We start from the raw sequence: 19,999 nt of genomic DNA, 5'->3' as shown, positions 1-19,999 counted from the left end.
GCTTTTAAGTCTTTTAAGTCATACCAAATGAACAGCAGCTCCGGTGGCATTCTCACCGGTAGCCGCCAGCCTCAGGACATGGTGAGGCTGAGCACATCAATGGTAAACAAGATCGCCAGCCATGATGCAGCGGTAAAGAAAAATTCTGTCGGCACTTATGAGCGGGCGTTGTTTAGCCAGTCGATCTGACAAGGCTGGAAGGGGCCCCGGCGCAATGCAATCTGTGGCAATTGTGCAACGCACACCCTCACCTTCCTAACTTCCTTGCCATGTCTTTTTCTTTGTTACCCCTGGTCGCCACAATATGATTGTCACTGATTATTTTGTGGTCTTCTTGAGAACTTGGCTACAGTGCCACTGCCACTCGAGACCCCCTTGCACCGCGATTGCCGCAGAAAATCCTCTACAAGATTGCCAATCAACGATAATTTACCACACTCGACCAGCAGGAGGTCGGGGCAGCAGAGCACCGGCTGGTTCGCAATGTGGTCTGTCAGCCTCACGCGATACGCCGACCCTTGGAGGTCGAGGGCCTGCAATTCTCAGCCTCTCGCGACCCTCCTTCTCCCTCATTGCCAGCGCGTCGCGAGGTACCAGGCTGTGAGCTACACCCGAATGAAAGAATCATAAAGGGAGTGCACGTTAACTAGAGTACGACGCAATGTGACACCTGGATTGCAGCGTGGCCGCATCAGTCAGGGCGCAGTGCTGGCAGGAGGTACGGCCTTGTACACTGTTGGCAAAAATGGTGTCTCTCAAGACCATTAAACCGAGAGACTATCATGTCGCTTGCATCACAATTAGTGCCACAGAATATGCGGCTGTTAAAGCAACACTTGACAAACCACATAGGCGCCCGCTTGGGATCGTTTTTAAGCTAAAAAACGATCCCAATCACTACACTTTCGGCGAAATCACAGAACATAACGTTGTTGTCTGTTGCACAGGTCGAGTTGGTCTAGGCAACATAATAACAACAGCTACCGCCCCACGGCAAAGCTTTAAGAGCATCCAGCTTGCTCTTCTCATTGGAAACGAGGGCAGAGTCCCTAGCGATGCCTGCGACATACGCCTTGGCGACGTTGTTGTGGCTGCTCCAGGGCACCTTTCCAGCGGCATCATTCATCACGAATATGGGAAACAGCTCTAAGACGGCTTCGTTCAGCTTAACCTTCCGTTGCCCCCTCCACGCGCGCTTCAGGCCGCAGACTCTAAGGTGCAGGCAATCAACAAGATGAGCGTGAGTGGCATTATGAGCACACTGTCATCTCTCGTCATCCGAGCCATTAGTGACTACGCGGACTTGCACAAGAATGACTACTGGCCGCCATACGCGGCGGTTGCAGCTGCAGCCTACGCAAAGGACAGCTTCGGTGCCTTCCACCCTCCAATAGCTGTTCCAAGGTCAGCACGAGGAAGCGGTCCACGCATGTGTATTGTTACACAGGACAGAGGGTCAACAGTTCAGGACATCTTAGATCTGAATGGCAATCTTATCGGGGCCCATGACTGGAGAAACTCGGTCATTGATCTTTTGAAAATACTCGGGCTTAATTGGGATGTGACCTCGCATCAGCGACTGGCAGAGGCGCTGCATATTAATGATGGGCCAACTGGCTTCCGGCAGCAGAACATTGCACTCCGTCGGGCCATAATGGACCAGCTGACGGTGGAGGAAGGGTACCCAGTTATTCCTGAATACATGAGAATGCCGTACTATTTCCCCCTCCGAGAATCATAACAATTCTTGTAAGCTCCATACTATATATTACAAATGACCTTACGTTCAGAATCCCACATGCTTGTGTTTTAATAGAGCCATAAAAATGATCAGGCCATTATGTTGCATTCACCACTCTTTGTTGTCCTAATGGACACTCGGGCTCTCGATAGCCACCAAGAGCCAAGTACCAGAGAGCAGATATGAATGGAATCTTCGATAGATAGCAAGGTTAAGTAGACGGTTGCTGCAGGATAGCTCACTATACGAAATCCTTTACTAAGCGTAACCGGTGATACCTGACACATTGACCCTGCATATCATACTTCATAAGGCAAAATGAGACATTACAAGAACACCATCATGGTGAACGAGAGCCCAGCCATACCAATGTAAGCCCACAATCCATGAGCCGACAAACCAGACCACGCCCCATCGTCTCCAGCTACGGTGAAGTTGTTCACAACGTCAGTTGGTCCGCCGAGACCGCCACCAGGACCGCCAGGCGACGAGTCACCAGTTGCGGTGGTGTCGCCGTTGTCAGCAGTCTCTGTCGCTTGCTCGTCGAAATTCGTGGAGGAAGGCAGGTCGTCGTCATCGTCGTCGGAATCAGAGGATGTGGACGTACTTGTTGCCGTCGGTCTCGACCTCGTCGTTGAAGACCTGGTAGAGGTGCTCGATGTAGTGGTAGACGTCGGCAAGGCAGAGAGATCCGGCGTTGTCGCCGCGGAAGCCGAATAACTCGAGCTGAGGTCCTCAAACATGCTGCTGGCAGAACGAGAGTTACTCGCCGTCAGGGTAACAGTAGTCGACTGCGTCGTCCTCGAAGAAGTCAACGAGATCGTCGTCGTGGTAACATCAATCTCAATCTCCCAATACACCTGAATATACCAGTACACATAATAATACCAATAAATCACCTGCCACGCCTCATAGCACCCACTCGCAGGACAACATCCTCTCTCCCCGTCGCTGCTAATCACGCACCGCCGCCCAGCCCGGCAGTAGTTTCCCCCGCGGCAGCATTCCGCGTCGTTAGGGGCGCATGTGTCCTCGCAGCATTTGTAGCCCGCATAGCAGTGTCGGCCGGCCATGCGTCCGCCGCAGCAGGTTGCGTCGTCCGGGGCACAGCCGCCGGTGCAGCATTGCTGGCCGACGCGGCATATTCCCGTGCGGCAGCAGATATGGCGGGATTCCTGGATGCAGGCTCCATTTTCGCAGCATGCGTCTGAGGGAGAACGGCAGCAGCGGCCGGTGTCTATGTAAGATGCGTTAGCGTGATCTGTCTCCAGTGAGTGGTGGTGAAGGCTTACACTCGCAGCGCCCCGTTCCACTGGGACATACGCCTTGGCGCTTTTCGAGGTCACCTAGGCCAAATAGGTCATCGTCGATGGAGAGACTTGCATTGTTCGCGCTTCCGGTTAGGTCATTCTCAGTGTAGGACTGTTGAGGCTCGAATAGACTTCTCCCGTCGGCTACAACGAGCCTTAGGCACGAGAGCCCGAGCAGCAGGTTGCCAACTGCAATGCGCATCGCGTCTGTCCCTGAAGTTTTGAATGTCACTCAGAGGGAACGCTTTCAGGTAAAGGCTCTCCGCACCTTAAAAGTCAGTGTCAACACGAGGCCAAGCGTAGAGCTCGTATTCAAGCCGACCAGGTCATTGTCATTGGCCACTTTCGGGCTTCGAACCCCGTCTCTGGACAGTCAGTTCGCCAGTTCTCGAGCCACGTTTGAGTGATCGACTCGCTCTCCAGCTTGTTCTGTTCTAGTTTGATGTTACGGTCACCGAACCGAACGCGAAGCTGAGGCTCAATTGTGGTCACAGCCTCATCCGCCTCGCTGTGGGAATTCACTTGGGCTCGTATTCTGATAGCCAAGCGTCGCTTTGTGTCACTTGACGTCCGATGGGAGAAAGGCCAAAAATGACAAGAAATCCTGGCTTTGGCGCGGCTCTTGCGCGGAGGTGTAGCCTGCATGAAAGTAGTCTAGTCCATGATGGCGGGAGCATATCGGCGCTCCGGATACATATGTTAGGAGTTGACATTGAACCAAGCACTCACTCCCTTTTTTTCTCAAAACGAGGTTCTGTTCCTTTTTCCTAAATTATTGACTTCGTGCTCCGTCGGCCCATCCTTCATGCAACCACTCCTGAAACATGTGAACCGGTCGCCAGAACCAACACGACTCGGTCCTGGCCTACCCCATCCCTCCGGCGGGTACATCTACATACGGAGCCCCGGGGCTAGGTCTATCCGGTCTGCGGTGGGTCTGGGCTGAAGAACCGCAGAGTACGGTGGGCCAGAGTTGAAGACTGGAATTATCAGATCGAAGGTGGATCCAGATGCACATCTCCAAACATGGAATGATCTGGATTATCCCCTGGATTATCCCTCATATCGATTGACATGTCGATCCTCGAAACTATCCTGGCAAAACGTTGCAATTTCGGTCGGTGAGATATCTGCGGTCCGTCGATACCTGTAGTGGTACCTGCTTTCCTGCATGGTCAAATAGATAGATGTTTGGCCGACTAGCATGCAGGAGGGAGACCTAATCCAGCCAGGCCAGCCTGTGGAGACTGTCCTTGTTTAGCTCTCTATCTCCGGTCTTTCCAGAGGGTTCATGTAAGCTGACAGTGCTTAGCAAATGCTTTGTCACAGCAACAAAGGCACAGTTTGGGGGCCAGAATTCTGCTCTAGTGCAAAGCCTGGTCTGGACTTTTCAGATTCATGATCCTCGTCAGAACGGTCAATTCCTCGAGCGTGGCGAAGAGGCTGATATGGATTCAGATCCTTTTGCTTGAAAGTGCCCTGCTCATTGCAAAGTCGTTTAATATTGAGACCTTATGGTGGTTGGGTCCTTGATGGATACTGGGTGCAGTCACCAATTCATATTATACACAAAGCCCGCATTCAACCTTGCTTGAAAGGGAGTCCACTGAAACTTGCCTTGAGAGAGTGTGCCACGTCCAAGCTTTGCATGGCAACAGTCACAAGAACATTGCTGCTACTAAGAATGCAGCTCAGAGTCTTGAATAATGTCCGATAGGGTTGCAGAATCTCACTAGTGGGGCCACCAGCTGAGGGCACGAATAACGGCGTCTCCTGGCGTTGGATCTGGTATCCATCCGAGTCATGGCTTCTTGGTATCTAATTCCGACTTTTAATCTAGACGCGTGGGTGGTACAACCTCAGCAGACATAGGCGCCTGTATAAAGAATGCCTCCTTCACCCGGATCTCTCTCCTGTTTGCCCCTCAGTCCAGCCAGGTTCAGCATCATTAGATTGCATACCATACGATGTACAGCTCTTCCATCCTCCTCGCCGCCACCGGTGCTGCCCTCGTCGCCGCCCAGGGCTATTCCTCCGAGTGCACTGATGTCTCACTCAACAACGCCTGGCTGGTTGGCACTTGCCCCGATGGCAACGGCAACAAAATCACTAGCAGTGTCTTCCTGAGCGCCAAGTTGGGCAACGATGATGGCACTCTTGTGTGGTCGGAGGAGTATGCACACCATACCCTACCGTATACCAACGAAAAGACAACGCTAACAATTGATTAAGTGGCACCTACCGTACCACCTGCCAGGACTGCGCCCTGACTGATGCGGCCACGCTGCAATGCAAGTGCCGGATTGCGTCGTACTCTAGTTACCAGACGACAACTATCAATCTCGGTTCATCTCCCTCGCCTCATTGTGTTGGTTCGAATTAACACTTCTTTTGGTATATAGAGGAGCATATCTCCAATTACAAAGGCCACCTCCTCTCCAACCAAACCGGCGCAATCACCACAATCCCCGAGAACTCTTCTGTCTCCGTCCCGTCAGACTTTGCGGTCCGAATCGCCCTCTCTACTATCGACAGGGCCTGCTCCAGCACCGGCGTAACCCTGAGCCTGAACAACCCAACAGACTGCTACTACGCCAACTTCGCGGCCACGGAAATCACGTACCTTTCTGGCATTACGAGCTCCAATGAGGGATGGGAGATTGTTGCGTATGAGGATACGGAGTGTGCCAGTGACCCTGTTACGACTTTTACGCAGGACAATGATGCGCAGTGTGTGGCTTTTGATCCGAATGTTGCGGCGTTTTCGGTGAAGCCGTTGTGGAATGCGGATTATTAGGTCTTTGCTTGGGATACAACTTGGTCGTTTCGTTGGCCGGCCAAGGCGACTCATATAAAGCATGTTACTGTACATACCTCAGATAAGATCGGGATACGACAGGACGATGTTCATGACGAATACCGATTCCCCTACTGAACCATTGCGCAAGGTTTGGATGCTCAACTGTCATGACTCAACAGAGAAATAACCCACTCAAATCCCCATATATCCCAACAGCTACCCACCGTTCCTCCAACTCCCACCGCGCACACCCAGACGCATCAAGCCCTGCCCTGATCAGTCGAAACCCACCACCACCATTACTCTCCTCAACCAGCCGCTCATTCGGCCAGCGCAGCACAGAAGGCGTATTCATCCCAACACCGAGCTCTAATATAATCGCCTTCGCTGGGGCACTCTCCTCGCGAGACCTACTTTCTTCAACATTCACAGCAGACGATACATGCCCCACGAACCGACGATACTCCCGTTCATGCGCCCGAAACGGCGCATCATTGAAGTAGTCACCGCCACGAATACAAATAGTGAGTTCTTCGCCGCAGTGCTTACATACTGGGACCTTGGAGAGGTCATCAAGTTCCTGCGTGACGGGGTCAAGGTGGGGCAGCGCAGCGTTTAAAACCGGTGCAGAAGGGAATACCTCTTCGGGTCGACATTTAACAAAACATTGAAGGTAGGCGTATTGCCCCTGTGGCGTTGATATCCGGCTGGGATGGAACCCGTTCGCGAGAAAGAGACCATCTGGATTTGACGTCTGAATGAAACACCTCTTTCCGTCTCCGAAGCGGTTCGCTATTTTCTTTAGCGAGCCATAGAGCGCCGACTCAGGCCAGTTCCGGACCATATCCAGATGATGGTCAATAGTACGCCCATTTGTGAGGAGGGCGGAATTCGCTGCATTGACTATGGCGGTTGCTTCGGTCAGTTTGGTAATGTCGCCTTTTCCGTAGGGATATTCTTGTTTTGTTGGTTGTGATGCGAGGGTTGATGGACGAGGATGCGGTGAACAGATTGTGGCTGTTTCTATATGAAATGACTCTGTCGACATCGTCGAGTAGGTCTGTGTCAAGGTCGATGGCCGGATCTCGCTGGCAGAGAAACTGGCGCAGTATCTCATGCTGACTGGCAGTTTCCATCTCCAGGAATGGGCTATGCCGGTGATGCTGGCAGTGGCCATGGCTGAACAGACCATATCTCTGGCGAGATGCGATGGGACCCTCTCCAGGGCCTTGGATAACGCCTGACTCGGGCGAGTGTTGAACATGGTTTGCATTCACTGGAATTGGTCCTCGGCAGATACCATTCAAGGAGGAATTCCGTGAACTTTCAAGGCCTGAGCTTGCGATTAATTTCGGATACGTGATTGATAGTGTGCCGGTGGGCGTAAGATATTCTAATGGCATCGGCTCAAGGCAGGTATCGAATCCGTACTCGTTCGTACTCTTTATTATGCTACAACAAACCCGTCAACCGCGCATGCTGAACGACAAGTCCCAGCCAAGGATCAGAACCAAGCAGCACGGCCGGCCCGCTCCTCCCCGGCTGAACATCCCTGACAATCTCACAGATCAGTGGACTATCATCAGCAACAGTCCCGCTCTCTAGCTGGGCGTTGTACCGTCTATAAAACTCCTTACTCACGGGTGCATCCCAGAGATACCCACTATCCGGCGGGGGGAACTGCAGGTCTGAAAGCGTGAGAATACCCGTGTTGAAGTGCAGATTCAGCTTGAAGATCGTCAGAGCGAGACGCTTGATTTCTTCCATGTATGTCCAGGTGAAGAGGACGGAGTCAGTTGGTTCGATTTGGGAGCGCGTTTTGCTGTAGTTGAATAGTCCGCCTTTTATGCAGGTTGTCGTTACGGCGATTAGGAGGGTGCGGGTGCGGGTGTAGAGCGTTGCAGAGACCTTGCGCGTCACGGCGAAGATGATATTGAGAGTCACGGTTTGGTAGGTTGTGAAGGGCCAGGCTTTGCCGCTGAATTCTTGGTTTATGTTCCAGTTTTCCTGGGTCAGGTTAGCATATAACTCAATAGAGAGAGTGGAGGGGGGTGCGGTCCAGGAACTTACCATTCGGTTTTCCAACAGAGTGATCAGCTTTTCATGCATGGTCTCTGCCCTTGCCTGCGCGGTGCTCTCGCCAGTAACCCACAGCCCGATCATTACAACAGCCAGAAGCAAAATCTGCGGCTCTTTACTCAGCCGAAAGGCACGACTATGCAGCATCGGCCATTGATAGTGGAAGTGTGAGAAATACACCTCGACGTAGTGATCGATATCCAGATCAGCGTTTCCTCCCGCCGGTGCCTCTCCAGTTGTCGGGGCACCGGCACTATTCAGGAGCCCCTGCTCGCGAAGTTGTCGTTCATGTTGCAGCATCAGGTCTTCCATCTCCGTCCGTTGGAAGTTTGGATCGTGTCGATTTGACCCCGCGATCTCGCTGGAGCCATCGCTTATCCCCTCCGCGTTGAGGCGATGCGTCTCTAACGCGCGACGAATATCGCCCGTCCGGGTACTTGGTTTAGGGCTTCTCCCGCGACCTCCAGCCCTCTTCGAGAAACGGTCAAACGTACAAGCTCCACCGCGTCGAGAAGAACAGACATTACATGGCGTTCCCCCGTCACATCGCGTCTTGCTACTATGGCACTGGTCGCAGGCTCTCGAAGTTCTCGGCGGCGCCTCTTCTCCTGCACGAGCATGCAACAGTCTATGTCGACGAAGAGAATCCGTCCGGTCGAAGGACTTGTTGCACACTTCGCATGTTAGTCGAGCGGCGGTCGGGTAGTGCTTCCGAGCGTGCCGAGTTAGATGCTCTTTTCGTCTGTACTGGGCTGCGCAGCCGGGGTAGTCGCACGCAATCATTTTCGATGTTGGTGGCATACTGAGTTTCTCGGGGTCTGTAGAAAAGGCCGGTGGGTGCCGGTGGGTTTGGTTACCGGCGGGAGATGGGAGAAGCCGGTGGGAGAATTGCTGCAGAATATCGATTGGAAGGGAAAGTGGGAGAGCCCTGCGTGCATCGAGTATGGCGCCGTGGAAGGACCAGAAAAGCTTGTCCGTCTCTTGTCATTTGCTGTTCGATTCTTATTTTGCAGCGGTGGAACCACTCTTCCTTTCCGTACACAGCCTCAAGCCCTAAATCCACGGCTTCTAGAGCGCATCCTCCCATCACATCACCCTCACTACTATTCACTGCGGACATTCCTCAACCACAGGTGAGACAAGTCAAAACCAAATAAACTCACGCAGCCTAGGCCGAGCCAACGCCACACGCGTACAAAGCGTAAGATTCTATCGGTGAATAGGCCAGGGGCGGTAAGTCCGACCCCCGAGTGGGCACCGAGTAACCGGGTGGGATGGCGATGATGCTGAGTGTTGAGTGAAGCAAACAAAGAATGGCATCAGATGACGAGATGCAACATTAGGCAGCTTCGTAATACAGCCGGGTATATAAGTCTCGTCTTCTCTCCTCTGGAGGTTCTCAATTGTGTATTCGTTTCATCGAGAAGACTGTTCTGTCAAATATATATACTTTCACCATTGCATCACCATGGCTATCCGCAATGTCGTCCTCGCTGGTGTACGTCCTCACGATCTCCTCCCCTCCTTCACCTATATACCTTTACATTTCATCTAACACATCCCAGACAAGCGGCAACCTCGGTCCCGCCATCCTATCCGCCGTATCCTCCTCTCTCAAATTCACCGTGACGGTCTTCACCCGCGCCGGGTCCTCCCCGCCCACTCTGCCCTTGAACGTCAAATCCCTCAAAGTCAACTACGACAGCATCGATGACCTAACCGCGCACCTGCGCAATCTCAACACCGATGCAGTCGTAAGCACAATCAGCCACACCGCCGGCTCTGCCCAAACGAACCTCATCCGCGCCGCTGCTACAGCCGGTGTGAGCCGGTTCCTCCCCTCCGAATTCGGGTCTGATCTCGATAACGCCATTAATCGGGTTGCGCCGGCTTATGCGCCGAAGATTGCGGCACAGGAGTTGTTGAAGGAATTAGCAGGGGAGGGGAAGATAACTTATACGGTTGTGTACAACGGGGCGTTTCTGGATTGGGGGTTGGCTGTTGGGTTTCCGATTTCGCCTGCACGGAAAACGGCGGTCTTGCATGATGGCGGTCATCGGGTCTATAGTACGACGACATTGAAGGCTGTGGGACAGGCGGTTGTGGGAGTGTTGAGTCACCCCGAGGAGACGGAGAATAGGGTTGTGCGTGTTGGTGAGGCCACGACGACGCTGCAGGAATTGTTGGAGATTGCAAAGGAAGTTGTTGGCACCGACGGGTGGGAGGTTACCGAGCCGGATGTTGAGAGTGAGGTTGAGAAGGCGAGTGCGCTGTTGAAGCAGGGGGTTGTTAGTCGCGAGACGATCATGCCGTTTATCTATCGGGCTATTTGGGGGGAGGGGGCCGGGGGTTTGTTTGAGAGGACGGATAATGAGTTGCTGGGGATTGAGACGTTGGACAGACAAGGGCTGAAGAGGATTATTGAGGAAGTTGTGAAGAAGTAGATAGTAGTACGTGGGAGTTGCAGTCAATTCAATTCAGTCGTTTAGCATACATTTATCATTGTCATGTCTCATTATCTTACTTGCCAGCGGCATCCCGCACGACACGGACAATGTCGTTGGGACCCAGGCCCTGGGCGTTGATCTGCTCGTACAGACCACCGCATCCTTCCTTGACGGCCCCCATCATGCGGAACCGCGGCGTCAGCCCACGGTCAAGGAGGTGGCTTCCCAGCCGCGACCCAAGGCTGGTCTTTTGCGCGAGGGACTCCACGACAACGACGAAAGGCGAGGAGCCGTACTCCTTGATTGCGTCTTCGTCGACAACGTTGAGCGTCGGCTTGTTGACGAGACCGACGTCGAGGCCTTCCTGGCGCAGCCGCTCGACGGCGTCCAGCGAGCGGTAGAGCATGTCGCCGTAGGAGACGACATACCCGGCCTTGCCCCTGCGGATGAACTCCTCCTTGCCCGGGGTGAACTCGTAGTTGCCGCCAAAGAGCTTCTCCTCGCTGTTTTCCTTTAGGATGTAGGGGACCTTACTGCGGGTCGAGAAGATGAAGCGCAGCCCCTTGGTGAAGAAGACTTTCTTTACAACGGCCTTCATCTGTTCACCGTCGGCGGGGAAGTACAGACCTGTGCTCTCGGCGTCCATGAGCCCGTTGTCGGCGAAGAAGGCGTTGAGCCCAAAGTGGCAGGTGTTGTCGGCGATTTCGTCGACGCCGCTGTGCGAGAAGTGCGAGAGGACACTGCACCCGTTGAGCCGGGCCATGGTGATTTCGGAAATGAGCATCTCGATGAAGGCACAGAAGGTCGAGAAGACACCCTGACGGCTGCCGTCGCTGCCGAAGCCGAAGCCTGCGGCCGCGGAGAAGTTGCCGCGCTCCATGACTCCGGAGGAGATGTACACTTCGGGGTGGGCTTGGTGGATGGCCTTGAGACCGGTTGAGCCTTCGAGGTCCGAGTCGATGACCATCACGCGGCGCTGGGCTTCTTCTTTGCTGAGGCCGTCGAGCACCGAGTTGACGGCTTCACCGAAAATGACTCGGTTGCCGGCCTTGTCCTTGGTCGAGCCCAGGTACTGGTGCGGGTTGCCGGTGGCCTTGATCTGGTCGTAGAAGGCGAGCGACTCTTCAGAGTAGCCGCGCTTGGTGAGGTACTTCTTCGCGACAGCGACGGGGACGACATCGTGGGCGTGCGTCTTGCCCTCGATGTCTTCAATGCCGGGGGCCATCTTGCGGTCGACGACGACGGCAGCTGGACCCTTGTAGTTGACCACCTCGACGATGGCGCCATACAGAGAGTCGATGTCCTCGCCCTGGGCGCGGACGACCTTGAGGCCATGGCCAGAAAGCGTCTTTTCAAGCTCGTAGCCCTTGAGGTACTGCGAGGGGTGGCCGGCAATTGTGACGTCGTTGTTGTCGATGAAGAGCTTGACGTTCAGGTCCTTAGCGACCGCCAGACGAGCAGCCTCAGCGTCGTTACCCTCCTGCTGCGAACCGTCGGAGCCAAGCACAAAGACGGCCTTGTCCTTGTGGGCCATGGCGATACCGTTGACCAGGGCCCACATGTGGCCGAGACGACCGGAGCTGAACTTGACGCCGGGCGTCAGACCGAGTTCAGGGTGGCCGGGCAGTTTCGAGTTGGCATCACGGTAGTTGAGCAGGTCGTCAGGGTTGATCTTGCCGTCAATCGCAGACAGTAGGTACTGTGTGGCGACGCGGTGTCCGGCCTCGTCGAAGATGGCGTCGTAGAAGGCGCCCGGGTTGGCGTTGATGAATCCCAGCAGGATACACACTTCAGGGGCCGTGTCGAAGGGACCGCCCGTGTGACCGGCCTGTCCACGGGCAGCACCAGTGGCTGTGAAGGCGACAATGGCATCGCGGAAGACGTTGATGTTGTGCAGCAGATCCTTCTTCTCCTGGTCGGAGAGGGTCTTTTTCGTGTGGTCAAGCTGCAGCTTCTTGAACTGCTTCAAGTCGACGGGGAGCTTATATCCTGCCATGGTGACTTGATTGAATGAATTGACTTTGATTGTGAGAAGAATTCTGGAAAGAAAGTGACAGGTGGAGAGTATATAAGAAGAGGGGGAGGGGCATTATCGGGGTATGATATCATAGGGTTGGTGATATCATGACGCGTTATGCCGCCGCGCTAACACGGAGCATACTCGTCCGACCAGGACTGTAAAAAAGGTACATTAAGCCTAATTTCTATCATACAATACAGTAGTGTCAGTAGTTCAAGTGTTCGTTGGCACAAAGTCAGGGTAGCGCTCGCCCACGACCGGAAACTTGTCCAGGATCGCGTCGATCTGCGCCATATCCTCGTCCGACAACTCCACCACCTTGCTGTTTTCTTCGACTCGTGCAACCGTAGTCGCGCCTGGAATGGGAATTATCGTAGGCATGCCCGGTCGCCGAGATAGCGCCCGCACCCAGTTGATCGCGAATTGCGCGACCGTGATGTTCTTCTTGGCTGCCAGCTCCTCGACCTTTTCCACGAGCTGGAGGTTGATCGGGAACGTGTCTGGCTGGAATCGAGGATAGACGCGCAGCATCGAGTCTTCGGGGATGTCTTCGTACTTTCTAATCTGCCCGGTGAGGATGCCGCGACCGAGGGGGGAGTACGCGACGAGGGGGATGTTGTACTGCGCGCATGCGGCTGCAACGCCGTTTTCGAGGGCGTCAAGCGTGAACCTGCCGTTAGCCCGTTAGCAGTGATATGAATGCATTAGGTGAATCGTACATTGATAGCTCAACCTCGACCGCAACAACCTTGGTATGCTTGACAGCCTCATGGATGGTCTCTGCGCGAACCTCGGACAGGGCAACACCCCCGATCTTGCCAGCCTCGACATACTCATTCATGACGCCAAAGGTCTCTGCCATGGAAACATTCTGGTCGCGTCGCGCAAACTCGAACTGGTCGATCTTCTTGCGCCCTTTCAATTGAGAAATACTGTCGTCCAGTGTCCGTCGCGTGCCTTCAGCCGAGCCATCCGGGCGATGGGTCTCGTGGTTGATTCCCCCTTTGATGTTGAGGATGAATTTGTCGGCGTCCTCGGGGTACTTTTCGAGGTATCGTTCCAGCAGGACCAGGCTGTTGTAGGAGGGGGGTCCGTAGATCTCGCCGCCGTTCCAGAGATTGCCTATGCCGTTAGTATTTTGAGCGGAAAAAGAAGGCAGGAAATACTTACAGCCATTCTTTAAAGCGGCGCGCAGGGTCTCAAAGGCCTGATCCTGGGGACACGGGTTTGCGCGCCAGGTGAAGCCCATGAGGCCGAAGCCAATGGGGCCGACTTCCTTTCCACTGAGCTGGACCATTGCGATAGTGAGAGGAGTGAGAGTAGTGAGAGTAGTGAGCAGTTGATGCGTAGGACGAAGTGTTGTTGAGTGTTTTGTTGATCAAGGGATAAGAGCAGCAATTTTATAGAGAGCGATCGGAGATAAGGCGGCTAGAACCAGCCAATTCCCAGTCAGCAAAATGCCGAGGTCCGTCAAGTCTCAGCGATGACCGGGAGATTCCCAAACAATTCCGTCTCTTTCAACTATCTTATAGTGCACTTCTCAGCGCCTTCAGCTCAGTCTGGAACAACCTTTAGGTCTCCGGCACCTCCGCGCTGAACCGCGCTTTCAGCTCGGAGGTAATAGCACATCGACACGTACAGGCCAAGGAAAACCAAGCAAGTTTGTCCGTCTGGGCTCGCGCCGCCGGTGTTAAGGAGGTACGGTACGATCTCTAAAACCGCGCAGTGACCGACCGTGGCTGGTATGTTGTTCATCGAGTACGCTTTTCGAGGAACGAAGGGGCGCAGAGGGCATGAATGTGGCGGCTGCCTTGGGCGCTGTAGCGGACGAGCGGGTGCAGGAGACTGTCAAGGACAAGGCCGTGTCAACCGAACCATTGGGGGAAGGGTAGATGAGCACTCACCAGGACGCCCACAAGAACCGCACACGCACAGACTCGCACCAGTTCAGCGATGGATACTGGACCACCGGGTTGTTTCCATCCAAAGCCAGATAGCTTAGCTGCGAAGAGCTGCATGGTGGCCCCGGCCGTCAAGGTCTGACCTTACGTCGGCAGCAAAGGGCAACAAGTGGCTGACTGTTGTCTCCGGGCTGAGTATCTACCGTAGCCTTGCGCAGGACTGTTCTCGAAGCTGAATCTCGATGGGAAGGAGGAAGATCCAGCTAGATCTCATATTTGTCGACAGGGCAGTAAGCGCAATGAGCGGCGTGCGAAGACCAAGCTAGCAGGCGCTCATTGCCTTACAGCTTCGCTATGTCTAGGTTAGGCAAGGTAGAGGACTTCCCGATATGCTCAATATGTATGTATGTAAACTGAGCCACTTGCTCGCTCTTGTCTTCGAATGTTGATATTGCCGCGGTGACATCTCCACTTAACAGCCGGTAAGCCCTATAGGGCATCGGATAACTATTCCAAGGTTGCCTGAGACAGGGTATTAATTAATACCGTATTCCCTAAGCTCGTGATTGGCGGGATTTCGACGCGAGCAGAGCCAGGAGATGACAACATCAGCGAACGAAGAAATGCGGAGCAGTGAGATGCCGAGATGCAAGCCTCATTCTCCAGTTGGGATATACCAGGGCAGTCTAAACTGGGCAAAGGCCGCGTGGGCAGTGACTCCGACTTACGCTGTACGGACTGATTTGTCCAGATAAAGAAAGGGACCCACGAGGTTTCAAGGGCAAAGGCATTTGACACGATTGTAGAAGCCCGACTAGGTAAATATAGCAGATTACTGACAATAATCACAAAGGTCTGTCTAACTCTCAGAAGTCCACAGATTCAGTTGTCCTTACATTGGACTATACTCATCACCATGTCTCTGACATCCACTATACCTCCCACGAAGTACAATTAACAGACACAAAGCTCACCCACCCCCAGCCTTCCTCCTTACCTAGAATACCCCAGCCCCTTTCTAGCCCCGACAAAATCCACCATATCAAAAAAGCTCTTCTTGAAGAACCTCTCCTGGCTCGTGCGATTAACAACCTGAATCCCAAACTGACTCTCATAGTCGCCAAACTCCCAATTATCCATGAAGCTCCACGCGAACGCGCCGGCGACATGCACGCCGTCTTCCCAGATTGCCTTGAGCGTTTCGGATAGGTAGCTGAGGTAGTATGTGCTCCTTGGACTGTCGAAGAGTTGGTCTGTTAAATCTCGCGAGGATTCGTCGTGCACGGGGAACCCGAATTCGCCGATCAATACGGGCTTGTGGAAAGTTTTGTAGACGTAGTTTAGGTACGATCGCAGATAGGTCGGCGTTATGTAGACGTAGCTGTGCGAGCGGTAGCCGATGTTCCAGCCGTAGATGTTGGTTGTTTCTTGGGTCACGCAGTACGGGTATAATGCGTTGGTGGACATGTTTTGGCGGGAGCAGGCTTCTATCCCCCCCGGGGGCGGCGAGACAACGGTTGCCGTGTAAGGATCTATCCCAAAGAAGTCGGTTGTATTGGCGAAGTAGACCAGTTCCTCATCCGTGAGCGGTTCTGCCCCGGGGAGAGTCTTGAGTAGAGACTCGGGATACTGCTCGCCCAGACAAAGCGGGTTCCCGAATCCACCGAGCTGCATCTCGTTGAAGCGATCGGCGGCGTCGATATCCGTTGTATTCTCCGGGTTCTTCGGGACGCCAAAGTTATTGTTTAGTTTGAATCCGACTTTCCCCTTCCCGCCGAGGACCTCGTGGTAGTAGTGGTAGAGCTCCGCGTGGGCTTTGACGACGTTGTAGATTCCGGTGAAGTTAAAGGCGTACAGGAGGGGTTCGTTGAAGGTGTGCCACACTGGGACGCGGTCTCCAAAGTGCGTGAAGAGGATTTTGCCGTAGTTGACGAAGGAGTCAACGAATTCGGGGTGCCAGTAGCCGCCGTTGCTGTAGCCGATGTCTGGGGTTGCGGATTGGTTGGAGTCTCTGAGGAAGTAGAGAGGGGAATCAAAGTGGAGGAGGGTTACGACTGGCTGCATGCCCGCGTCGAGGATGTAGTTGATTAGGTCGTTGTAGTGCTTGATTCCTTCTTCGTTGATGGGACTTCCAGGGACGGTAAAGGGGAGGATTCGCGTCCAAGGAATGGAAAAGCTGTAGTACTTTACGCCCATTGCCGCGAGACGCTGAATGTCCTGCTTGTAGAGGAAGTAGTTCTCGTTTGTGACGTAGTTTTTGGGACTGTCGTCCGAGATCAACTTTTCCTGGTTTGTCGGCGCTCGGCCTTCCAGCGCAATGGCGCCCTCGATCTGAGCAGCCGATGCAGCGACGCCAAACAGAAAGTCCTCGGGGAAGTTGTAGCAGTCGGTTGGGCTAAAGTAGTCCCGCGGTGGAAGGACTAGCTCGGATGATGGAATAGGTGTTGGGCTGACCGTGGTCGTATACAGGCCGACACTTGTGTAGTTGACGAGACTAGCAGCTTGCCATTGGGACGACCACGCTGCTTGACCGTACTTGTCGTCTGTATCGGTGGCCGTGATGACGGTTTGATTCGGCAACCAATTGCCCCATGTGGTTGTCAACAGCGACGTCCCCCATATTTCGAGTGCCTCGTCGTAGCCAGGTGCAAACGTGTGTGTTGTCGTTGGGCTAGGGATGGATGTGGCGTATCTAAATCCATTAGTACTGAGACGACACGATCTCAAAAGGCACCGTACCGAACGGTCTCGCTCTGGGAGTAGTAAAATTCATCGAAGCGATAGCTAGGGGTTGCAGGAGGAGCAGTGCATTGCGGGCGAGCAGTGAATCCTGTCGTAGAGATATAGAGCTCCTGGGCATACACGCCCGTGACTATACCGGCCAGCACCAAATGAAGTCTCATGCTTCCTCTAATGCCCGACAGAGCACATTTGGTTCATGCCCTGGGAGCGGGGTGTGCCCTTTATACAAAGGACTCGGATATCCCGCGAATGCGCCGATAGGAAACATCCTCGGGTAATGGGGTAAATAGCCCGAAGTAGGCTTTGACTATACAATGAAGATGGTCGTACATCGTACCACTCACGACAAGCTTGACGTCAGCCAATGCACTGCGGGTGAGTACGGAGGTATTCAACAAAGGAGTGACTTGCAGAATCTTGAAAGTGGAAGTTGGAGATACCCCACGGGGAGAATTAGTCTCCGATGAAACCCCGAAAGTCCTGCTTGGACAACGAACTTGGAGTCTTGGAGTCTTGGAATACCCACAATGCCCACATTCTGATACCGCACGGACGCTGGCTGTGATTGCCTCGGCAGTTGCTTTTGCTGGAGAGCCGGCATGATTCAGGCAAGGGTGGACAGGTTGCGTCGGCTAAAAGTCCGACATGGCCAGTGCAGGAATTACATGGACCATGGTCAATTTTACTACGGCTGTGCCAGGGTATGCTTTGTAAAGAGTGGTATCAATTTGATTAGTGGCAGTTCCTTATAGATAGTGTACATGGAGATAAACGACAAGCCCATGTTTTAACACGGTAAATAGGGGCCAATATATGACCCACGTCAACAGCGCTCCATCCGCGTGGAGATTATACCCCGAGACCAATAAACTAAGCAGCAGCCTCAACATGCTTCTCCGTCGTCGCAACATCCGGCTTCTCACCGAGCCCCTTGTTCAACGCAAGATCACCCTGCTCGGCCTTGCGAATATTCTGATACTGCACATGTGTATTCCACGGCTTGATATCAGTCTGGAACATGGCGTCCACATCCTCAAGCGTCTTGCCCGCAGTCTCCGGGAAGAAGAAGAAGACGTGGAGCGTCATTGCCGCACAAAAGACGCCGAAGAGGATGTACACCTTCCACTTGATGTTCTCGAATGCAGGCGGGACAAAGTATGAGAGTGCGAAGTTGAAGATCCAGTTTGAGGCTGTCGTTACGCCGACGGCTTTTCCGCGCAGTCGTAATGGGAAGAGTTCAGGTGGGTAGATCCACGAGACGGGTTCCCAGGTTGGTGCGTAAGATGCGACAAAGAGGTACGTACAAGCGATGATGCCCTTTGCTGCGCTCTGCGCGTCCGACATGTCCCAAGATTCTTCGGCGACGTTGTCGACTCCGCCTGGTGGCGCGGGCTTGCCGTACGTGGCCATGATGCCGGCATTGGCGAACATGAATGTCATCATGAGGGTTGAGCCGATGAGGAGGGGGATGCGGCGGCCCCAGCGGTCGATGAAGAAGAGGGCGAAGATGGTCATGACCACGTTGATCACGTACTGAATGGATGAGGCGACGAGGTTGGCGTTTCCGGAGAGACCGGCCATGCCGAAGACGTAGGTGATGTACCTGGTCATGTTAGTTTGTATACGATCTTTTCTTGCGCATAGGCTTACAGCATCATGACGTTCATTCCGGTAAGCTGAGACCAGATCTGCGTGAACATGCCAATATGCGTGCGGTTGATCATGTTGGGCTTGAAGAGGTCAAGGTAGGAGGCGTCTGCGTTGGCGCGCTCAAACTCGCACATCTCCCGGATCTCCCGCAGCTCCGTCTGCACAAAGACGTCATTGTGGTTGCCTTTGGCGTGGACGAGAGCAAGTGTGTCATGGCATTCTTCCCAACGATCCTTCTTTGCGAGCCACCGGGGACTCTCGGGCATGAAGAAGAGCGCAAAGAAGAGGATGACGGCGGGGATCATTTGCAGACCCCACGGAAGCCGCCAGGCAGTGTCTCCTTCGATGAAGCTGGAGCCGTAGGAGATGTAGAACATGATCAGGATCTAAAACATTAGTATCAGGACCGGAAAGTTGGGAGACCGACTTACACCCCATGTGATGGCCCACTGCTGGGCACCGACGACAGTACCACGCTTGGACGGCTGTGCCAGCTCGGAAACGTAGACGGGAACCTGAGCACTGCAGATACCGACAGAGAGACCGTTGATGAAGCGTCCAACAACCAGCTGTCCAACGCTAAAGGACGAACAGGTAATGGCACTGCCGATACACCAGATGACTGCACCAGCCTGAATAGCCTTGCGACGGCCGAGCCAGTCTGTGATGATACCAGAGAGCAGAGCACCGACGAAGGAGCCACCGGGCATGGCGGCGGAGATACCACCCTGGTTAGCGGAGGTAGGACCGGCGCACTTTCCTTCATCGTCAAAGGCATCCGGGCCGCCTTGGTTGAAGGCGCATTTGTACTGTTGGGTACCAGACTATACAAGTCAGTAGATGAAAGGAGAAGAGAGAGATGTCAGGCATACATGGCGGACATGGACGCAATATCGAAACCGAAAAGCGCACCACCGATGACCGCAATGGTCGTTATGACATAGATGTTTGCGAACTTGAAGCCCATCTTGGCGGTGACCTCGAGGACGACAGGGTTGACTGGACAGACAATTCAATCACAAACGATGAACATGGGGAGCGGGGGAAGGCGCGCTTTAATGCAGCGAGACGGGGGATGGCCGCTGCCATGTCACGACATCTGACCAGTTGCACAGCGCGATGGATCGAATCCATGTTTCAGCTGGCGAGCAAATCTCCCATTGGCAGGGACGCGAGTTGCGAGTCAGGATAATGCCAGGGTAGCATCAATGGCAGGCAGACCGTCCAATGGGCGGCGCAAAGTGAAAACGCAAAGTCAAAAGACTCTGTCATCCGCTTAATTTCCTGGGGACGTCTGGGGACGGGGATT

At 53.9% G+C, this 19,999-nt stretch overlaps 11 protein-coding genes across 11 annotated transcripts; 4 read left to right on the top strand and 7 right to left on the bottom strand.

Moving 5' to 3' along the window:
* Nucleotides 1-1,234: 1,234 nt before the first annotated feature.
* On the top strand, nucleotides 1,235-1,741 carry BDV17DRAFT_289650 (uncharacterized protein; the record flags this gene model as incomplete). Its single annotated transcript, XM_073761705.1, has 1 exon — nucleotides 1,235-1,741. One exon carries the CDS (start codon nucleotides 1,235-1,237, stop codon nucleotides 1,739-1,741), a length of 507 nt encoding a protein of 168 aa, XP_073617256.1.
* Nucleotides 1,742-2,067: 326 nt separating this feature from the next.
* On the bottom strand, nucleotides 2,068-3,253 carry BDV17DRAFT_289649 (uncharacterized protein; the record flags this gene model as incomplete). Its single annotated transcript, XM_073761704.1, has 2 exons — nucleotides 2,068-2,978; nucleotides 3,034-3,253. 2 exons carry the CDS (start codon nucleotides 3,251-3,253, stop codon nucleotides 2,068-2,070), a joined length of 1,131 nt encoding a protein of 376 aa, XP_073617255.1.
* A 1,692-nt stretch (nucleotides 3,254-4,945) lies between these two features.
* BDV17DRAFT_38673 (uncharacterized protein) lies at nucleotides 4,946-5,936 on the top strand. The gene is made up of 3 exons (XM_073764457.1): nucleotides 4,946-5,224; nucleotides 5,284-5,396; nucleotides 5,454-5,936. Exons 1-3 carry the CDS (start codon nucleotides 5,019-5,021, stop codon nucleotides 5,846-5,848), a joined length of 714 nt encoding a protein of 237 aa, XP_073617254.1. The 5' UTR covers nucleotides 4,946-5,018; the 3' UTR covers nucleotides 5,849-5,936.
* An 87-nt stretch (nucleotides 5,937-6,023) lies between these two features.
* Nucleotides 6,024-7,028, bottom strand: BDV17DRAFT_289647 (uncharacterized protein; the record flags this gene model as incomplete). The annotated part of the gene is made up of 1 exon (XM_073761703.1): nucleotides 6,024-7,028. One exon carries the CDS (start codon nucleotides 7,026-7,028, stop codon nucleotides 6,024-6,026), a length of 1,005 nt encoding a protein of 334 aa, XP_073617253.1.
* Nucleotides 7,029-7,303: 275 nt separating this feature from the next.
* BDV17DRAFT_289646 (uncharacterized protein) lies at nucleotides 7,304-8,731 on the bottom strand (the record flags this gene model as incomplete). Its single annotated transcript, XM_073761702.1, has 2 exons — nucleotides 7,304-7,858; nucleotides 7,922-8,731. 2 exons carry the CDS (start codon nucleotides 8,729-8,731, stop codon nucleotides 7,304-7,306), a joined length of 1,365 nt encoding a protein of 454 aa, XP_073617252.1.
* A 587-nt stretch (nucleotides 8,732-9,318) lies between these two features.
* Nucleotides 9,319-10,399, top strand: BDV17DRAFT_258636 (aromatic alcohol reductase). The gene is made up of 2 exons (XM_073757352.1): nucleotides 9,319-9,428; nucleotides 9,496-10,399. The coding sequence occupies exons 1-2, from the start codon at nucleotides 9,399-9,401 to the stop codon at nucleotides 10,372-10,374; spliced, it is 909 nt and encodes a 302-aa protein (XP_073617251.1). The 5' UTR covers nucleotides 9,319-9,398; the 3' UTR covers nucleotides 10,375-10,399.
* Nucleotides 10,400-12,456, bottom strand: BDV17DRAFT_258635 (thiamine diphosphate-binding protein). The gene has a single exon (XM_073757351.1). The coding sequence runs from the start codon at nucleotides 12,371-12,373 to the stop codon at nucleotides 10,451-10,453; it is 1,923 nt and encodes a 640-aa protein (XP_073617250.1). The 5' UTR covers nucleotides 12,374-12,456; the 3' UTR covers nucleotides 10,400-10,450.
* A 154-nt stretch (nucleotides 12,457-12,610) lies between these two features.
* Nucleotides 12,611-13,754, bottom strand: BDV17DRAFT_297606 (aldo/keto reductase family protein; the record flags this gene model as incomplete). Its single annotated transcript, XM_073763523.1, has 3 exons — nucleotides 13,568-13,754; nucleotides 13,117-13,519; nucleotides 12,611-13,067 (listed from the first exon to the last, which is right to left on the bottom strand). The coding sequence occupies exons 1-3, from the start codon at nucleotides 13,692-13,694 to the stop codon at nucleotides 12,611-12,613; spliced, it is 987 nt and encodes a 328-aa protein (XP_073617249.1). The 5' UTR covers nucleotides 13,695-13,754.
* A 112-nt stretch (nucleotides 13,755-13,866) lies between these two features.
* On the top strand, nucleotides 13,867-14,682 carry BDV17DRAFT_258632 (uncharacterized protein; the record flags this gene model as incomplete). The annotated part of the gene is made up of 1 exon (XM_073757350.1): nucleotides 13,867-14,682. A coding segment is annotated over exon 1 (253 nt), but the record flags the coding sequence as incomplete, so codon positions are not given.
* Nucleotides 14,683-15,291: 609 nt separating this feature from the next.
* BDV17DRAFT_297604 (glycoside hydrolase family 1 protein) lies at nucleotides 15,292-17,284 on the bottom strand (the record flags this gene model as incomplete). Its single annotated transcript, XM_073763522.1, has 2 exons — nucleotides 17,038-17,284; nucleotides 15,292-16,990 (listed from the first exon to the last, which is right to left on the bottom strand). The coding sequence occupies exons 1-2, from the start codon at nucleotides 17,199-17,201 to the stop codon at nucleotides 15,292-15,294; spliced, it is 1,863 nt and encodes a 620-aa protein (XP_073617247.1). The 5' UTR covers nucleotides 17,202-17,284.
* A 626-nt stretch (nucleotides 17,285-17,910) lies between these two features.
* BDV17DRAFT_280702 (sugar porter family MFS transporter) lies at nucleotides 17,911-19,657 on the bottom strand (the record flags this gene model as incomplete). The annotated part of the gene is made up of 5 exons (XM_073759918.1): nucleotides 17,911-18,643; nucleotides 18,691-19,076; nucleotides 19,122-19,445; nucleotides 19,511-19,514; nucleotides 19,563-19,657. 5 exons carry the CDS (start codon nucleotides 19,655-19,657, stop codon nucleotides 17,911-17,913), a joined length of 1,542 nt encoding a protein of 513 aa, XP_073617246.1.
* Between the last annotated feature and the right edge of the window lie 342 nt (nucleotides 19,658-19,999).

The sequence above is a fragment of the Aspergillus undulatus genome (assembly GCF_047715775.1).
Source record: "Aspergillus undulatus strain CBS 261.88 unplaced genomic scaffold BDV17scaffold_14, whole genome shotgun sequence".
Lineage (NCBI taxonomy): Eukaryota > Fungi > Ascomycota > Eurotiomycetes > Eurotiales > Aspergillaceae > Aspergillus > Aspergillus undulatus.
Note: the sequence above shows the minus strand (reverse complement) of the source record. Positions and strands in the feature narration are given on the sequence as shown.